Here is a 20,240-nt window from a genome sequence, read left to right on the forward strand (position 1 = left end):
GAAATTCCCATTATCTTTGGTAAAATGCATGCTGCCATTGGAGTGACAGATTTCACTATCTGTAGATAGTGAGCGACTCTAAAGAGTCTTACTCCTCACAAAGCTCACTTCAGTTAACACTTCATATATTTCCAGCAATCGTTAAAATAAAGACAACGTTTGTCATCAAGAACGTACTGTATGATTTGTCAAGGGACTCAAAACCTCTTGGATGCTGCTGGTTTCTTTTTGCTGAACGTCTTCTCCTACACTGACAGCACTTCAGAACTTCTCACTAGCATATAGCTAGTGTTTTTCAATTATTTCACAAACAAATGAATTTGAAAGATACTCTTTGAGTCTTGTCTTCCTGACTTATGAATCTAGGCAATTTTTGTTCAAATATCAGCCCCGCAAGGTCAATTTAGCCAGTGGAATATAAAGTAGTTTTCTGTCTGTTTTATTCCACTCAAGGGTGATATGATAGAAAACAACTCTGCAGCCCAGGCTTATTACTGACTGTGATTAGAAATAAATCAGAAAAGCTGTTTTTCATTAGTTAATCAGATATCAGAAATTGTAACACGATTTTTTCTTAGGTTTGTTTTATGGAAGCTTTCACACTTGCTATAAAATACTTGCAATTGTTTGAGTGAGATTCAGAATTTAAAGAAACCTGATTTATTCAAGACAATATTTATTCAACCTTCCTATTACTTCTTTTGCTTTTTGACTAGCCTTAACATGCCCTCACACTGCTTTTATCAGATACAGTTGGCCAACCGTGGGCATTTAATAGAGAAATGCAGCCTTTCTGCATTTAATGCATAGCAGGACTAATAAGGTCAAAATATATAGAGAAGGGGAGTTTGAAAGCAAGACAAAATATGGAGACAAGCTATTTTGTATTTATATCATAAATGAAAAAAAGATACAGGAGAGAAAATTCTTTAAACTAAAGGATGCACAAAGGGAAGTACTGCATGGTTATATATTTGAGAGCTTCCCTCTTAATGGAGCCACAAGTGGCAACAGATGTTTCTTGAAAATGTCATAGAGAATTCATTCCTGTTAGAGTAATGTTTTGAAGGCCAAAAACAGGCCATTACGACCACAGAGTCTGATATCTTGCAGAATGCAGACCATAATTTAATAATCCCACATCATATTTCAGATGGATTGTGTAGTACATCTTTTTAGATGTATTATATCTAAGCAGACTTGATTTAAAGACTTCATGTGACAGGGCATCTATCTGATTTTTGAGTAAATTGTCTTAGACATTAGTCATGCCCTCTGTTAAAAATGTTGACTTTTAGACTGAATGTTCTACCTATCAGCTTCAGTAGCTGCAATTCCATTTCTTATTCTTCTGCTTTGTTACTGCCTTTTCTGGTTTAGTATTTGCAGTACTGAGGCATGACTCAATATGGCATGTAAAAAGAATTTAAAATACACTGTGAATACAACATAAGCTTTTAGCCTTCTCTACAGAACATAAAGAAGCACCTTTCTTTGCGTAACACTTCTGTACTGAATTAATGTTGTAGGGTTTTTGGTGTTTGTTTTTTCCCCACAGAGCAGTCACTATAAATTGTATGACTGTACTGACAATCAGACTTTCAATCTGCAAAGTACTTGAGAAACACAACGCATCTCGAATCTTTCATTGACTGTTTAGCCTTGTATCTGTGCGAACAAAATTTTGTGCGAATATGCTCCAATTGTTTTCATATCCCATTGCCGATTAGGTGTTCCAAAGTTATTTTATCTCCATACATTTTGAGGAAACATGTCCCTTTTAAAATAAAGAATTCTGATTGGCAGCCACCTGACACTGCACAGGAGGTGTGAGCTAATCCCAGTATGTGCTCTCTCTTGCCTCATAGGACTGTATGTGACTCTGAGGGTTACTGCAGAGATTTAGATGAGAAAAGGCAAAAACTCATAATGAACAAGGCAAGGAGGCATCACGCTCTCTGCTGCAGTCTATGACCATTGTTTTTAAAACTGTAAGCGAAAGTGAAAGGTGGGAACACAAGGCTCTGTTATTTGCCATATTAATCCTATTTCATTCTGTTACCAATTTTATTTCTCCATGTGTCTTGGATTAAGCCTTCATAGAAATCTTTTTAACATACTTTGAGTCATTATGGGAAGAGTAGAGCAAAATATGTTGAAGAAATCTTGTGGTAAAAATAATAGGTCTGTACCAGAAATATATCAAGAAAGCATGCAGGGAAAAACAAGAAAATTTAAATGTATTTGAATCTTAACAACTCAGTACTGGAGACAAAAGTAGAGTAAACCCACGTGACCATGACCACACATCAGTATTTTAAAGATGTACAAATCTGCTTTATGGATAGCAAAGTAATGGTGCCTGTAGTGGTGAATTCTCAATTATCTTCTTCCATTCAGGCTCTGCTAGAGTGATTTTTTTCTCTGTTTCACCAGAAGACTATCCCAAGAGAACCTCAGATAGTTGACACCTGTAGTTTAAAGATGACACTCAAGCCTTTCCTTACTGCTCTTCAGTCTATTTAACCAAATTTTAGATAACAGGTAGTAAATTGAGTATTGTTCATTATTATAACTTTGGAAATCATCATTATGAAGAAATGCTACCAGTAGTTTTAGAATTTAAATAGAAAACATTGATTCCATTTTCTACCTGTTTCAGGAAAGCAGTTTAAATGTACAGTGTGTGACTACACAGCTGCTCAAAAGCCACAACTCCTACGTCATATGGAGCAACATGTCTCTTTCAAGGTAAGAAAACATAAGTTGTCATTGTTATAACTTTCAGAAATACATGGAACTTCAGGCAACAGTTTCAAAACTAGCACATTTTGTTTTGTGGTCAAAACAAAACATTACAGCATCTTAATAATTCAGTATTTTGGGGATTTTCACTTTATATTCAGACTTCTGAGTTGGATTTATTGTGTTCATGAGCTATTTTCTTGACCATGATACGTGTTTTAAAATATAAAACAAGAGTAAACGTTATGCCTGATTTGATATTACTAATCTCACATATATCTTAAAATTCCCTATTAAAGTAGGGATATGCATCCTATACATCACTGCTCATTGCCCATCTTAATCTGCTGCGAAAGTTTGTATGTGAGTTCATAAACTTAAAGAAAATTGATGAAAATGATGATTTAAAAAAAAAAAAAAAGCATTTGTCTGAAATGTACTTTGGAGGGAGTTTTGAAGATTGTTAATGCTGCTATGAGGTGTTGAGAAATGTGTAAACTCTAGTATGGTTTTATTCTCAAATTTCATGTTGGTTCTCAATGTGATCTTGATGCTATGAATGGTGAAATACTGTATTCAGGAAACAGAAACGATACCTTTTTTTTTTCTAGAAAAATCGGTATTTTTTGTGTATGAAATGTTCATTTAAATGTAATACTTATCTTAGCAATGAACATATTAATCATGGACAATGTCATACTGTTTTGATATGCAACAGCTTTCATTATCTAACAAATTAGTTCGCTTCTATAAAGGATAGATTTTTGTTGCTCCTCCATGTAGCAAAAAGGATGACAGCTTTTTGATTCATGATTTAAATGTTTTGGAATACAGGACCATATAGAAAAATGAAGCAAATCATCTAGTGAGACATTCTTTTTCTAAAAGATAAATCCCAGGCTGGATGTGACTCCTGGCAGCCTAGTGACCCTGCCCATGGGAGAGGGACTGTAATTAGATGATCTTTGAGGTCCTTTTCAACCCAGGCCATTCTATGGTTATATGAATAATAAATATTTTCTTCAATTTTTTAATGGAAAAACACTGTTTTCCTTTTTAAATGGCTAGTGAGATTAAAGTAGTCATAGTGAGTACTTTATAATGAGTTAAAACATGGATACTTCTGTCCACATTTTAGCATTATAGATCCAGTGCCTCTTTCCAGTCCTCTATAAGCTTGCACTGAATTGTGGCTCTTCAGTGCATTATTAAGGTAACTTCAAAACACTGAAGTAGGTCAATCAGGAATATTTGTTAAGAGAGGTTCATTAACTGTCTCTTAGTAACACCTAACTCTCTCTGGGATAGTTCTTTGCATGCATATCAAACTCATCAGTAGTAACACAATCTAATAGTAGTTTATTCAATCCTATTTCCAAGCTACATGGCTTTTGAGTCACAAAACCCTGGTGATTGATTCTGGACCTCAGGACGCTCACAGAAATGAATTCCAGAGCTGCAGAAATCAAAGTTAATCCTGTTAGTGTGCTGGACATTGTTTCCTCTGTTTGAACAGTGTGTTCCTGGTAATAACCTGAAGCTCAGAAATACAAGAACCAATTAAAAAAAAAAAATTACCAAGATCTGATGGTTCAACTTAAATGTTGGATGTGGGAGAAACTGAAATAGATTATGTTTTGTTTTTTCTTTATCTGTTTAATGATAGATGAGTTCTTGGTGACTAGTTACTGCTGTGCTGCTTTTCTAGTCTCTAAATCACTTGCTGTTTAGAACTTTTTTACTTGCTTATTTCATTTAGGATAAGCTGAGACTGGTCGTAGATTTCCTTCAACCGCACATGAGAAGAAATGCAATTAGAATCAGAATTGTTTGAGTTGGAAGGGGCCTTTAAAGGTCATCTGGTCCAACTCCCCTGCAACAAATAGGAACGCGTATAGCTAGATCAGGTTTGTCAGAGCTCTGCCTAGCCTAACCTTGAATGTTCTCAGGGCTGGGACATCCACCAATGCTCAGACATAATTCTGGTAAAAAAACAAAAACAAAAAAAAGCACAAAACCAAAACTGTACTGCATAGAATTTGAAGAAACAAATGAACTTAATGGGCTACATTTTCCTGACATAGTTGGAAAGTTGGGCATATGTGAAGTGACAAAGTAGTAAAATACATGTGGAAAACCTGGAAGAGATGTGAATAACCGAGAGAAAACCAATTAAGTGTTAGAAAATTGTTTTGGTCATGATAAATGAAGTTGAAAAGCAGTGGAAAATAAGTTGGTTAAAATCTACTTAGAATCAGCCAAATTCTACAAGGGAGGAATAGATTAAAATAAAAACTACTGTATTGCTATAAAACAACTGGAAAACTTACTAAGAGCACTTTGGTTTGTTTGTGCCATTTACTTATGCTTGACACATTATTAAAGTAATCCTGTTACATAACTTTGGTACATTTTTAGGTCATTTCATAGAATCATAGAATTACTCAGGTTGGAAAAGACCTCAAAGATCATCAAGTCCAACCACAGCCTAACCATAGTTCCCTAACTCTAACAAAACTCTGCTAAATCGTATCTCTGAGCATCACATCCAAACGGCTCTTAAACACATCCAGGGACGGTGACTCAACCACCTCCCTGGTGAGCCTATTCCAGTGTTTAACTACCCTTTCTGCAGGGAAGTGTGTCCTAATGTCCAACCTAAACTTACCTTGGTGTAACTTGAGGCCATTTCCCCTTGTCCTGTCACTTGTCACTAGTGAGAAGAGACCAGCCCCACTCTCACTGTAAGCACCTTTAAAAATCTGTAATTTGTTTTGTTTATTTCTTAACATTTAGTGTATTTTCAGTCAAGTGTCTTTTAAAAACCTGTTTTGAAAAAAACATTTCTAGTGAACATGCACTGTGGTATCCTTCTGTGATGGAGTGATGGCGTTGGTGGACGAAGGGAAGGGGACCAGTGTCACTTACCTGGACTTGAGCAAGACCTTTGATGTGGTCACCCACCACATCTATATCTCCAAATTGGAGGGATGTGGATTTGATGGGTGGACCACTCAATGGATAAGAAATTGGTTGAAAGGCCACAGACCTTTGGTGGTGATTAATGATTCTTTGTCTAGGAGGAGGCTGGTAACAAGCTGTGTTCCCCAGGAATCTGTCTTGGGTCCTTAACAGGCTTGAAAGGTGGGCCTGGGTGAATCTAATGAGGTTCAACACAGAAAAGTGCAAGGTTTTGCACTTGGGCTGGAGGAATCCCAGGCATCTGTACCGACTGCAAAGAGTGGTCCTTGATAGTAGCCCTGCAGAGAAGGACCTGGAGGTCCTGATTAAACTTAACATGAGCCAGCACTGTGCTCTTGCAGCTCAGAAAGCAAATGGTATCCTGGACTCCATCTGAAGAGGGGTGGTCAGCAGGGACAGGGAGATACTTGTCCCTCTCTACTTTGCCATTGCGAGGCCCATCTGGAGTACTGTGTCTAAGTCTGCCTCACGTACAAGAAAGACTTCAAAGAGCTGTTGGGGAGGGTCCAGAGGAGGGCCACAAGGATGATCAGTGGGCTGGAGCATCTCCCTGGTGCAGACAGGCTGAGGGAGCTTGGGCTTGTTTAGCCTGGAGAAAAGAAGGCTGTGGAGTGACCTAATTGCAGCCTTCCAGTACCTTAAGAGAGCCTTTGAGCAGGAGGGGAGTCAACTCTTTGAAAGGGTGGATAACAGCAAGACGAGGGGAAATGGTTTTAAGTTGAAGGAGGGAAGATTCTGGTTGGATGTCAGGGGGAAGTTCTTTACCATAAGAGTGAGGTGCTGGAACAGGCTGCCCAGAGAGGTTGTGGATGCCCCGTCCCTGGAGGCCAAGTTGGATGGGGCCCTGGGCAGCCTCGTCTAGTATTAAATGTGGAGATTGGTGGCCATGCCTTTGGTGGGGGGATGGTTGGAACTTCGTGATCCTTGAGGTCCCTTCCAATCCAGGCCATTCTGTGATTTAGTGTATTCTCATGAGCACTAAACATGCTCACAGTGTTTCTGATAAAATTGTTCCGTTCAGATGTATTGTTCATTTATTTCCCTATACATACAAGTATTATACCTGCAAAAGAACATGATGATTAGTGATAAGCTGATTTCCTTTTTTACTATTGCTGAGTTCTAGCATTCATTCTTTTAGACAGACTTACTGAGATATTGGTACTGTTCAGTCTTAAGATGCATTCAGATAATCTTTGTTGTCAAAAACATTGTCACTTGATATTTTAACAGTTTTTCTCTGAATATCAGCTCCATGAATTTGTGCTGTAGAGAGTAGTAGAGCAGTAAAGTTGCTGCTGTTACACTGTTACAGTACAGTTTGCTTAAAGGAATCAACATAATGTTCAGGAAAGCCTTTTTCCATTAGGGCTGATGTAATTTGCTGAAGATGGTGAACTTTGAGTAGTAATGGACAACAGCAGAAGTCTTCGGAAAATTTCTCTACCAGTGATAGATTTTCCGATGTTTTTTTGTTTGCTTGCTTGCTTGATTTCTTGTTGTATTTCCTTCTCTGTACTTAGCTGAATTGTGTGAAGTATTGTAATTACATGCCAGATAGCATGAGACTGCATATTGTTCAGAACTTTCGTTACCATTAGACGTGTTTGAAATAACTGAATCAAATGTAAAAGGTTGATTATTCTGAAACTTCCAAAGTACTAATTAAAATCATCAGTAAGTAGATGAACATGAAAATACTGTGTGACCTCATGTTGGCAACCTGGATGAACCAAGCAGAATATGTTGTGATCTCATACTGGTGATTTGGATGAACAATTTTTGAAGCTTTTCTGCACTTATATTTACTGCCTCTCCCCACCCTGCTGCCATTCTTGATTTCATAAAGCACACAACACACAGTACGTGCAAGTGTATTTAAATGGATACAAGAATTAAGCAATCTGCATGAATTATTTTCTTGAAAGAAATGTGGTACCTGCAGTGGAACAGGAAAGCATTCCTATGAAAACACTTGAATAGTTGAATGTTACAGCACCTTCTGAATTGAAAGGAATCTGAACACTGCTTTTTTTTCTTATTGCTATTGCTTGGAGCCTCAAGGAAGGTCATGAGCAACAACGTTAGGGCAATATTCTGATCAGCAGACCCTGACAGCAGACGTTTCCCTGCTTTAAATTCAGCTTCTTAATCAGAATTTCTGAGCCAGCTGTTTTCTGCTGACTAGCTATAGATGAGTCTGGTCGATGTGGCTGCGCATGAAACATTTTGCTTGTTCTGAGGAACTTGGCTTTCCCCAAAGGAGTTCAGTCAGTGTCTGCATTCTGTTTCAGACCTGGTTCTACTTAGCTTCCTTCAACAGCTGCATGTCTCACTCAAAAGCTGCAGTTATTTTAGCTCTCTTACTCCCAGTTTTCAGACAAAAATTACTTTGTGCAGGGCAACTGAGTAATTCACTTGTAGAAAGTCTCTGTGCAGTCAGACCTGAAATCAGCATTTGTGAAAATATGTAGTTTATTGAACTGTGAAATTAAGTACTGTTTTTAGAATGTTGATAATTGTTGTTCGTTTTCGTTTGCTTGCTTGCTTGTTTTTGCATATAATTGCAAGTACAGAATTGTAGGTAAAATTTAGTTGCGACTTTAATTTGTATTGAATTTTGGAAGGTCTCCTTGGAAAATGCCTGAACTAGAATTCAACCTGTTTTCTATGGATCTAAGCCTTATAGCTTAGAGCTATTTCCTTTTTTGCTCCTAGCCTTTCCGTTGTGCACATTGCCGTTATTCCTGCAACATATCTGGTTCCCTGAAGAGGCATTACAAGAAAAAGCATCCTAATGAAGAGTATGTAAATGTAGGTTCTGGGGAGCCTGCCACAGAAGCCCTTATCCAACAAGGTAAACTTCCCTCCACCTTATAGAAATTGATTTTATCTTGCTGAAACAAACATGTACAAGAAACTTTTGTAGGGTATATATTCCTTATGTTGGTATTATATCATATTGGGTAGTATGTTATAAATTAGTACTACTTTCTGGTAATTCCGAACAGCCTGGCTGTTCTTTCACTGTCCTTTGTTATTGGTTTCTAAGGGTGATTGAATCAAACTTCTGATTGACCTTGCCCGTTCTGTTCACTACTGTGTTGAGAATGCAGGAATTGTCAGAGAATTAAGATCTTGGAATGAGATTAAAAAGAATTAGCCTTTATGTTTTTTCTGGTAGACTTGCTGTTCTCCCTAACTTTGCAACCTTCTTTCTCTTCCTTCCCAGTTGTTCAGTTGCTCTATAGGGTGTAGGAACAGTGATAGGACTTCAGATTTGTGTAATAGCTACTAAGGCTGTGCCTCATCTCAGAACTATCATGAAGAAAGCTGTGTTAGTAGATGCAGTTTTCCCATGCGCAACCACCTTTGCCAGCTTCACTTCCTCCTGTGTAGCCCATTGTGGGTAGTATTACATGCGCACTCAAAAATGGAATAATTCTAGATTTCTTGTCACACTATATGAAGATTATTTTTCTTTCCCCCCCTTCCCCCCCAGCGTGTTGGTATTGCACTAATATATTTGTGAGACTCAGTTAATTAAGATTTGCAGCACACGAGTGCTGTTTAAGTTAATAAATTTTTCGTAATTTTGGAATCAGAAGATCTTTGGGTCACAGCACAAACAGATCAGTGTGGACGTATGATGCAGCATGACAAGGTATGACTTTCTGAGCAGCCTTGGCCAGTGGTTGCAACTTGCTGCCTCGCTAGTCTCTGTCAGGCTTCAATTTAGCATACCCATAGACCTGAAAGGTATTTTGGAAAATTATTCATATGTTCATATAAGAGAAAATTTATCATCCTAATGGGTAAATACTTACATGCATGTAAACTGCTGGATTCCACTCTGGATTCCTAGAAGTGCTCAGAGAATAGAAGAGGCAACAGGATTATGTATTGCTGGGAACAGCCAGGAGGGTTTCTCTTCTGAGTTTATATTAGAAGACCCTGCCAACTCATTTAATAGTTTCATTTTCTTTTTTTATTTTAGTTTAATTTGTTCTCTAGTGCTGAACATGTCACATGTTTTTTTTTCTATAAATTGCCTACTTTTTCTTTACTGTTTTTTTTTCCTGCCATGCATTGTTTTGCTTATGTATTTCGGCACTCTCTGGAGTATGGCTTTTCTAGTTCTGTTCATGTAGCAACTTGTGCAGTACATTCACGATGATCCATTTATGGCCTTATGGTCTATTACACCACTGTCATCACTTTAGCAGACAATAACAGTTGTCTTATGGAAGTGTTAAGCAGGTAAGTGAATTGTTTGGAGAGCACGTCAGTGCCATAATCGGGAAAAAATATTAGACCTGTATAATACTTATGTGCATTGTTTTTTTGCAGAGATCAATTTGATGTTAAAAGCAGAAAAGCTGTGTCATTTACTGACTTTCTGCTGCCAATTTTTAAGAGAATTGTGCAAAATCTAATTTTCAGAAGCTTTTATATCAATTCACTGACCTAGACTTAACTATCATCAATTCTGTGCTTTCATAGTTATTCTTTATTCAAAGTCTCAGTAACAAAAGTTGTGCTTTAATTAATCTGGTGTATTGTTACAGTGGTTTCTGTAACTAATGTGTAAGGAAAGGCTTCTCTTACACAATGATATATCTTCCTAATAATACAGATTAGTGTGGAATTAAATATTAATTTCCTTTTCTCAAACTGATAATGCCATTGTCCTCATCAGAGCCACGGTATTTTGCTTTTGTAACCGGCAGAGTTTTAAGCCCACTAATAGAGAAACCATTTCAGTTTTGTACTAAGACAGAATATTAAGCATCTGCTATAATAGTGAATTTTGGTGAGGATTTACACTACACTGAGAGCAGAGTGGGAAAGCATAGACAAATAATGTGTCAACTGTAGTGACTGAGTGTAGTTGCATTCTGTTTTACCAAAACAGAATTTATTTTCACCTGGTAGGGTGATTTTGGTAGATTTCCATGACTATAAAATGGAATGCTTTTTCTAATCACCTTATGCTTAAAAGGCTGTGTGCAGTGAGAGCTTGGCTTATTGTCAGTTTATGAGAGTCTGTTTAAAGCATTTGAACATGATGAATAAGAGACATCATTTGCCATCTGGTGGCTTAGCTCCTAAAGCAATTTGATTTGTTAGAGTGAGTTCTGGTCACCTAATGGAACAAATTATCACATGTAGATTATTTCTGCTCTGATTTAGTCAATGGGGAAACTAACAAACAAACAAACAAAAGCCCAACAAAAAACAACACTTATTTGCGTAATTGCAAGCAACAGGGATCTGACATTTAACCAAATGAATTTAATAAGAGAAAGACGTAAAACCTTCTTAGTCTGAAATTGGCTGCACATGATTTCGTCATATTCAGTATTTTTTTTTACCTGTAAAAAAATGTTTACTCAGTAAACACTGTACCAAATTCTTGCCATGTTTTATTTTGTAGGAAGACAGGAAACCTGTTTTACATTTCCATGTATGTTAACATCAACACCGAAACTCTAAAACTATTAACTCTTCCTGGTCTGCTTTAATAAGATGTTGTTTCAAACTTGACTAAGTTGGAACAAGTGTCTTCAAAGACAATCCGTGTCTTAATAGTACAACAGGAAGCCAATATTTAAACCTAAAACTTGACAGAGCTCATTCCTGTAGATTTTTTTTAATATACATCCAATTTATATTGGAAGCTACAACGGTGTGCATTGGAGCAAGCATTAAAGTCTCTAAAGAACTCTACGATTTGACATAAAAGAGTATTTATTGTGAAATAAAAGAGTATTTATATATTGAATATATTCTGTTTATTTAGAATTATTTAATGCACATTTTGGTCTTAGTTTGTGCTGGGCCTACAGCAGAATATGAGTCTCAGATACCCTTGTACTTCAAAGAAATGTCACTTGGAAACTACAAATGGTCTCTTAGTGCTGTTAAGCTTGTGTTTCAACCAGAATCATGACTGAGCTCAGGCTCTTGCCCTCTAAGTGTTACTTTGCAGTTTAAGTTCCCTCAGTTACATTCTAGCTCTCTCTTTTGACATTGAGCTCAACAGGCTTGAAACCACTATTTTTCACTTGGACTTAAATACAGAAATGAAGTGCAATCTCAAGCTAATACAGGTAGCTGTATGTTCCTGTTCTTGGTAGCTGTGGGAGGGATGTAGAAGCAAAGAGAGATGGAAACAGCATTCCTTCAACTTTTCATCCATCATAGGGAAGCATGAAGGTGGGGAAGCAAGATTGCTATACCTTTCCAGGTACATGAGTTGTTCCAGACTCCTCCTGTTACTGTCATCCAGAATTGTCATTTAAGCATTGTAAGAGTTCACCTACTTTGTGAGGTTGTTTTTTTTCCCCATTTTTTTTCATATTATTACATTACCAAAGCAAAGATTTATAAATTAAGTTTTAAATCTTAGCAGAGATAAGGTGAAATGAAGTGGGTGTTTACTTCCTTGAAAAATACTTAATAGAAAAATAACTGAAAAAATTTATTTTTGTCTCCTTGCAGGTGCTATTAAGTGTCCTGTTTGCAGCTTTGTATACGGTACAAAATGGGAATTCAATAGACATCTTAAGAACAAGCATGGAATGAAGCTTGTGGAACATGACGGGGAAGCAAAGTGGGAGGTAAAACAAATTTTCCATGGATTTGGCCCCAGGATTTTAGAAAGTTATGGAGAGAAAGTTAAGGGTAACAAGCATTCAAAGGTGCGTTCTCCTCTTTATATAAGAACAGGAGGTCACATGATCTCTCATCACCATTTTCAACACGCACACTCCTGTGACTGTTAATATTGACTGCTTTCATGACTAGAAACTGGATTAATAACACATTAAGTGGTTATAGAGAGTGCTCTAGACCTCTGCTGCGAAAAGAATGAAAGTTTTAGCAAAAGTATGTGAAACTAAAAAGCATACAAAATATTCACTGATGTTAACTTGAAGGTGCCCAAAGCTGTGAGGTTATATTGAATTAATGAAATAAGCTTATTATTTGGTCCAGACAATGTTAAAATACAGAAGACTGAATTTATATGTTAATCAGCTAAACGTGATACTGTTATAAAGAGTAAGTCTTCTACTATTTCGTCTTGTGTCCAAAGTATATAGGAGTCACAGCATCTATGTTTAGGATCAACGCAAAAATATAACTTAGATCTAGGAAGCCAAGTCAGAGGCTGCTAACAGCCTCATTTGAAAATCATAGTTGTGGGAAGGATAATTTCTTTAACTCTTGTTTATTGTCCAAAACACATTATTTTAAACATATAACTCGGATTGTTCTCTAATTTGCTTAAATAAGAGGAAGATTATCCATGCATTGGCTGGGTTTTGTTTTCAAGTTAACTGCTGAAGTTTCTGAAGAAGCATCTACACAGTATCTCCATATCACAGAGGCTGGAGAAGACGATCAGGGTACTCAGGCTGCTGTAGCTGCATTACAGAACCTTAGATACACTTCTGAAAATGGTAAGTTACTTTTCTGGGTGTTGGAACACCAAATATGTGTTAATAAAAATCTAATTCTTTTCAGTATACTGGGCAATATACAGTCCCTGTGAAACAATTAAAAATGCTGAAATTTGTTGTCCGGAACTTCTTTTGAGTTTATATTTTGTCTTGGAGAGTAGTGACCATTTTTAATGAATGTCTGTATCCTTAAGTCACTAATACTTACCACGCTCTACTTTGCATTTTATTATTCGATATGTGGAATTGCATGCCTGTATTATTCAATATACTGTGAACGCAGCTGCCTTGGCAAAGCAGATGGTGTGTATCAAATGGCAGTTCTTAGCTGTCATTTTACTTCCCGCTTAAATCAACCATCCTGCAGAACTGACACAGTGGAATACTGAACTTACCATATTCCTGAAACAGCACAGCCAAACTTAATTCTGATGGTACAGAGAGTAGAATGAAATATTCAGAATCACATTGGATAAGAAGAAGAGGAATTAGATTAGGTTGATAAGTCAGGAACAGTAACAACTGTAAGAAGAAACTCTCAGGTCTAAGAGAGTATTAAAACAGAGACTAGAATCAGTGCTTATATATTCTGAAATGTGTGTGTGCAAGTAAATGTAGTGGCTGACAGAAGAGAGCATTTTACCATTGCTGTGAACTGTATGGTTCATAATACACATAAGTTTCACAAGCTCCCATTTATTTTTTGGCATCTCCAAGCATGTCACATGCAACCAGCACTTTATGTATATTATTTTACTTTAATAAGTGGGAATTCAGAATGAGTAAAAATATCTTGAGAAAATTTCTTAAGCTATAATGTATTTAAATTAAAGTAAGCATGATCGTGGAATATGCTGTATATAACAGTTTTGATTTTAAGCATGAAGCAGTAAATTCAAAAGTAGAACAATTTGCTTTAATCATCCAAGTTTTCTGACATATTCCCTCTAGGTAGAAAACCTAGCAGTTTATACCAGTTATGTAACTGAAGGCAGTTATATAGGAAAAAAAAAATAAAGAAAACATTTTTCAGTTCTCAGATAAAACTGTATTTCATTTGGATAACAAAATGTGACTACTTACTTTGAAATTAAATGATTTGAGCTACATTCCCACCACAGTATCAGTTTGTAAAGGTTGGGGGTTAAGACATGAGCTTTATTCCACTGACTGATTCCTTTGCGCCTCTTTCCTTACTCCAGCAGTGATTTCAGCAAATTAAAGCAGCTTTATCATGACCTTGAGAGTTTTCCTCCCTTACTGACGTCTGTCGTGTTACTACTAATTGTATGAGCATGCAGACCACAGGACAGGGATTCCTGTTCCTGCACATCACTAAACATTCTTCAGTAGCTGAGTCTTTCCTTTTCACATTTACAGAGAAATGAATATTTATTTATTTATTCATTTATTTTTGTAAACTTGCCTTTCCTTTGGTAGAATTGCACAGATAAAGATAATTTGGAAATGTGACGAACTTACGTTCTTATCCCATACACATAATATAATAGGCATTGTTTCTCTCAAGAAATTACCTTTTTCACTTCAGAACATTAGTGATAATGTGTTTTAGGTTGAGAGGTGTTGCAGACAGTCAGACAGATGATAAACACGGGTATCTAATATACCAAACAGCTGTCTTTGTTATAGGTATTTCAGATTCTGTTTATTATGAATGTCTGGCAAATACAGATTTGGATTTGTGTAGGCTCGCAGCTGCCTAATTTACAGTTACTGCTGTTAGTTGTATCCATTGTTTTATTCAATGTATTCTTTTTGATATCTTGAAAATAGTCATAAAAATGAGCAGTGTGGTTTCACTTGCTGATGCACACATTCCTCAGGCAAATTTGTTTTTGTGAATACTTTCATCTCATAGATCTGTTATTAAAGTGTCATGTTAGTGAGCTGTTTGAATTTACAGACACACTATGTATCAAGGCTAAAGCATGAGGGGAAAGTGTCTCTGGCAGTTAGATTCACATACCCTTAGACCTGACTTACTGTAATGACCTTATGCTTATTGTCTTTCTGATAAGGTGAAAGACTTGATCCAACAGCTGTAAACATTCTGCAGCAAATCATAGAGTTGGGATCAGAAACCCATGATGCCACTGCAGTTGCTTCTGTAGTTACCATGGCACCTGGAACTGTGACAGTAGTAAAGCAGGTAAGAGCTCTTCTTCAGAACAGCTATGTTTTATTTTGGTATATTTCTTGTGAAATCAATGTTGTTCTGTAAGGCCTAAATTGTGAATGACTTTGTAAGACACATACAGTATTTGTCCTAAAGCAAATAAGAGAGCAATAAGGTCTCCCCTCAGCCTCCTTTTCCCCAGACTAAACAGCCTAGTTCCATCTCAGCCCGAGTTTATATGCACATGTTTATACATAAATACACACATGTATTTATTTTAAATACATAGCCATCACTATAAATACATAAAATATGAGTGGGTAAGTATATATAGAAACGTGAGAGTGAGAAAATACAGCATACGGGATAATGCCCCGTCCCAGGAGACATTCAAGGTCTGCCTGAATGGGGCTCTGAACAACCTGATCTAGCTGTAGGTGTCCCTGTTCAGTGCAGAGGAGTTGTACTAGATGACCTTTAACAGTCCCTTCAAACTGAAAGATTCTATGATTCTATGAAAATTCATAATTTAAAACATTCGGTGGCTCTTCCAAGTATTGAATCTGATCAATTTCTCATTCATCTTAAACTCTATCCTCTTTTTAGTCAGAGCATCTGAATTTGCTGATAGCATTTTGTAAGTGTTCATATTGCAAATTAATTCTGTCTGTCACTTTTTAATCCATAGTTCTAGCATTTGAGTTTACAAGCTGTTAAGAACTGATCACTGCTTTTCCCTTGCTCTATATATATCAAGAACTTCCAGTGGTCTAATGTCAAAGTGGTGTAAACTCAACTCACTCCTACATCAAATATTGAAATCTCAGAGCACAGACTCTTCACTGCTTTTCTTTTCTGTTCCTGCTGTTAGAGCACTGTTGATCAAATGCCTTTTTCCCTTGATTTTGAAGTTACAGAGAAACAAAATGTAGAATTGTAGTACTTCTCATGCTGAATGATCTTGTGCTATCCCTGCTTACGTTGAATTTTTCTGTTATCTTGGATTGGCTTCCTATTTGCTTTGGGTGGGCTCTGTGGAATTAGAGTAAGGATCAAAGGAGATCTGTAGAGCTGTTTGGCTTTTTAATGATTTTTTTTTTTTTTTTCCTATTTTAATGTTATACTTCTGATGCTTTATTAAATCTGTTTAGCCCATGACACTGCTCTATTTATTGTTTTCAGCTCTCCAGCAGAGAATGGCTTCAGAATTACTGCCACACCCACTTTAGCATGCGGGGAAGTCTTTAAATGTTATTAACATGATTGTAATCCTCTCCTATTTGGAAGTGACAGCTTTTCTTTTTTTTTTCTTTAATACTGCATTGCTTTCTGTGGGATATCACTCATTTGTACCTGCTACTTTGTCAGGTTTTAATTATGCTGAGTTCCTAATTGTTAACCTTGAGGTGATCATAAGACATGTTTGCATTTCACTTCTCCGCTGGAAAATTTATTCAGCACTCTATTCTGTGACCTTCAGCTTCTCTTCTGAATTGTGAGACAAAAAATTCATTCAGGGTGTCAGCAATATATCAGCATCATCTGTCACTGAATTTCCATTCTTGTTCTTCAGTGGCCTCTCCAGGTCCTTGCTTAGCAGCTCAGTTTTGTTGTGTTTTTTTCCTTAACAGCATTTATTGTTCTGGTTTTAATGCTGTTATGTTTCTTTTTTTTTTATGAAGAGCATGCATAACCCAGTTTTTTCATCAGTTCTCACTGTCGTCTCTCATTTTTGGCTTGCCTAGCAAATTCCATTCATATTTTGATGTATGCACCTAGAAACTTCTTCTAAAAGCTAAATTAGTAGGACATTTTAAACATTTTTGTGTCTTTTTTCTTCTGTGAACATTACACTACAATATTGCTTTACATATCTTTATATATTGTTTTTTTTTCCTTTTCCTCCCTGGAACTTTCTGCAACATCTGTATTCCTCTTTATTTTCACTTATAAATGTGCCATTGACACTTCGTCCCTAAAATTGTGTGAATCCAGGTAGTACCCATTGATAAAGCAGCCATTGTCATCCCTTAGTACTTCCCCAAACTGCGTGTTCAGATGTCTTCTCTGTTTCATGTTAATGCAAGGCTTTTGCCTGAAGAAACAAGCTTTGTTTAAGTCCTTCTCAGTACACTGCTACACGTCACATATATACCTAGCTTTGTCTGGTATCTTCTTTTTAAATTATTTTGTATTAATTCACAAGCAGAAAGGTTGTGGAGTTTACAGTGTTCTATTACATTATTTCTCTGAGTTTTATGTGTTCATATTGCTTAGATAATAAACCATGAGTATGAATTATAATGCAGCTGTATTCAAGATCAGATTTTCTATTCAGAGCTCCCACCTCACGTATTGAGTGCTGAGAAGAAAAAAAAAAATCAATTTTGACTATGGAAACTTTGTATTTGTTGTTCATAGGAATGATTTTATAAGAGAAAATCATTTCATAGCATAACAAAAATGAATCCCATGCTGAATCATTATTCATAATATGACTTTAAACTAAAAAAAAACCTGTAAATAAGTCCTATCTAGCTTGGGTTATGATTGGGAAATGGAAGTTGATGTTAGCTCTGATAGTGCTATGGATGTGAGTCTTTTCAAAGGTTCTGTCTAGAACTTTAAATGGCTTCAGCTCATTCTTTCCTGAGAGCCAGTATATTAAATTATTATCAAGATTAACCCTTTTTGGTGTTATGATTTGGAAGAAACTCTGTCATGTTGTGCTATGAGAACATGCAGCTGATGCGGAAGGTAATGTATACCAGATGCCTGAAAGAAAACCAGAATCCATTGTGTTCTACCATTATATTCTGAAACTGGCAAAAATCCACAGCAAGGCTTTGATCGCAGCATGACATGAAAAGAACAGCCTTGTCAGATTGAATCTATTTCAGTTACTGGTGATCAAGTCTGGATCACTACAGATAGTGATGATATTTATGGCATATCGTTTGAGATGTCCTGCACTACCTGAAGAAAAAGCTTTTTTTAAATTAAAAAAAAAAAAAAAAAAGAAAGAAAAAAAAAAGGAAAGAGACTAATAAATGCTTTAACAAAATAAGAAATATCCACAGTGAATGGTAAAGATGGACAAGAAATTGGGCATTTCTGCAGAAACAGAACATAGCAAGGAGTGTCTGGTACGGTAAAACAGTCATTTTCCTTTCTGTGGATTTAACTCTCTGTGACTCATAACAGATGTCATCTCACTCTTATGCTATAGGGTGGAAACTAATATGTTTGTGTTTTTGTTTATTTTGCTAGCAGAGTCTGTTCAGTCCATAATTTACATAGGTGGATTGTATTTTTAGCTCACACGTTGAATATAGAGCCAGGATTAGAGGATGAGCAATCATGACTGTATCACAGCCATACTTGATTAGCAGTGTCTGCAGATGTGTTTTCAAAACCGTTCAAGTACAGACTGCCTTGAAGTATGACGACATATTTCAGTTAGCTGATACATCAAACAAGGATGCCAACTAATTCTGGAGGAGAAGATTGTTCTGTGTTAAGCATTTGTTTGATATAAATACCGTGCTTCTTGTGAAGAAATGCTTCCCTCACAAATGCACACTCACATCATTTCTTTTAGCAGAAAAACAGTCTGTCATCGTGTCCTGTCTGTAAATGATTCTCTGTGGTGATAAAATTCAAGGTACATTTTGTTGGTTTCACAGTTCATACCTGTTATAGATGTTGCTCTTCCATTTCCAGTGGTCATTAGGAGTTGTGGTAGCCAGACACATTCTGTTTCAATACATTTATTTTGTGTAAAGGCAGAGTGTATTATTTTTATAAAATCTCTTTGAAACCAATGGTAGAAACTATGTAGAATTCTATATCTCATATTTTTTGCCTCGATTTAATGAGCAGAGCAGTAGATTTTTGGATTTCTAGTTTCAGTCAAACTTACAGATCACTACTCAGTTAAGTCTGGTTGCATGTTATCTGTGCTTACTATGTTAGCAATATCTCCTGTTTTTATGTAGATATTAGTGAACAAATGTGTTGTTAATTTGCTTGTCTTTAGACCTGAAATATGTTTTGAGTATTTTTACTAGCACAGAACTTGTTGTCCCGATATGAGAAACTCATCAGTAGATGATTATATAAAGCTTTAAATCTTGTCCTCAGTATTATTTTTCCTGTATGAGCAAGTTACTGAAATCCCTTTTTGTTCAGAGCAAATCCTGCCTGCCTTGTACACAGAAAACTGCTAGAGCAGAGCAGCACTCTTTGTTCTCTCTAACAAAACCAAATCACTCCCCCTTCCAAAATACAACTAACCTATTCCCAAAGTATTGTTCGCCTCTTCAAATCCCTGTACTTTCCCTTAATTCCTAGTTCTCCATAACATTATGGACATGACAAAGAACTTCTTTACTTGGAGAGCTTTCACAGAGCACTGGAACAGGCTGTGCAGAGAGGTTGTAGAGTCTCCTTCTCTAGAGAGGTTCTAAACATACCTGGATGCTTTCCTTTGCAGCATACTGCATGGAACCTGCAGGGTGGTTGGGCTGGATGACTTGCAGAGGTCACTTCCAACCATTGCAATTCTATGGCTGTCCTTAGTTACATGGATTTCTGATGAAGAGTAATTCGTATTTCATGTCTTCAAAAGTAAGACACCACCAGTTATCTGTGATTAGGCTGTCGGTGTTGACAGTGCTGCTGTTACATGAAGGTAGAATCATAGAATCACCAGGGTTGGAAAAGACCTCCAAGATCATCCAGTCCAACTGTCCATCTATCACCAGTATTTCCCAGTAAGTGGCACTCTTTAGTGTCACATCTACACATTTCTTGAACACCTTCAGGGTTGGTGACTCCACCACCTCCTTGGGCAGCCTGTTCCAGTGCCTGACCACTCTTAAAGAGAAGTTTTTCCTAATGTCCAGTCT

General features: G+C 36.7%; 1 protein-coding gene across 8 annotated transcripts in view; it reads left to right on the plus strand.

Annotated features, from left to right (window-relative positions):
• Positions 1 to 20,240, plus strand: part of ZFAT (zinc finger and AT-hook domain containing) — an 80,896-nt gene that overhangs the window by 53,976 nt on the left and 6,680 nt on the right. For 4 of the 8 annotated variants that reach the window (XR_014942393.1, XM_015856355.3, XM_085536930.1 and 1 more), the window contains 5 exons: positions 2,663 to 2,751; positions 8,446 to 8,584; positions 12,232 to 12,350; positions 13,067 to 13,193; positions 15,233 to 15,363. Coding sequence is in view for 4 of the 8 variants with exons in the window: in XM_015856355.3 (XP_015711841.1) it covers positions 2,663 to 2,751; positions 8,446 to 8,584; positions 12,232 to 12,350; positions 13,067 to 13,193; positions 15,233 to 15,363 (605 nt within the window). In the remaining 4 variants the exon portion in view is untranslated. Of the gene's footprint in view, positions 1 to 2,662; positions 2,752 to 8,445; positions 8,585 to 12,231; positions 12,351 to 13,026; positions 13,194 to 15,232; positions 15,364 to 16,512; positions 18,402 to 20,240 lie in introns of those variants that run through there. The other 4 variants (XM_085536928.1, XR_014942394.1, XR_014942396.1 and 1 more) reach the window with 4 other exon arrangements.

Source organism: Coturnix japonica, chromosome 2, assembly GCF_054131305.1.
Source record: "Coturnix japonica strain WE chromosome 2, WE-NBRP24, whole genome shotgun sequence".
NCBI classification, from domain to species: domain Eukaryota; kingdom Metazoa; phylum Chordata; class Aves; order Galliformes; family Phasianidae; genus Coturnix; species Coturnix japonica.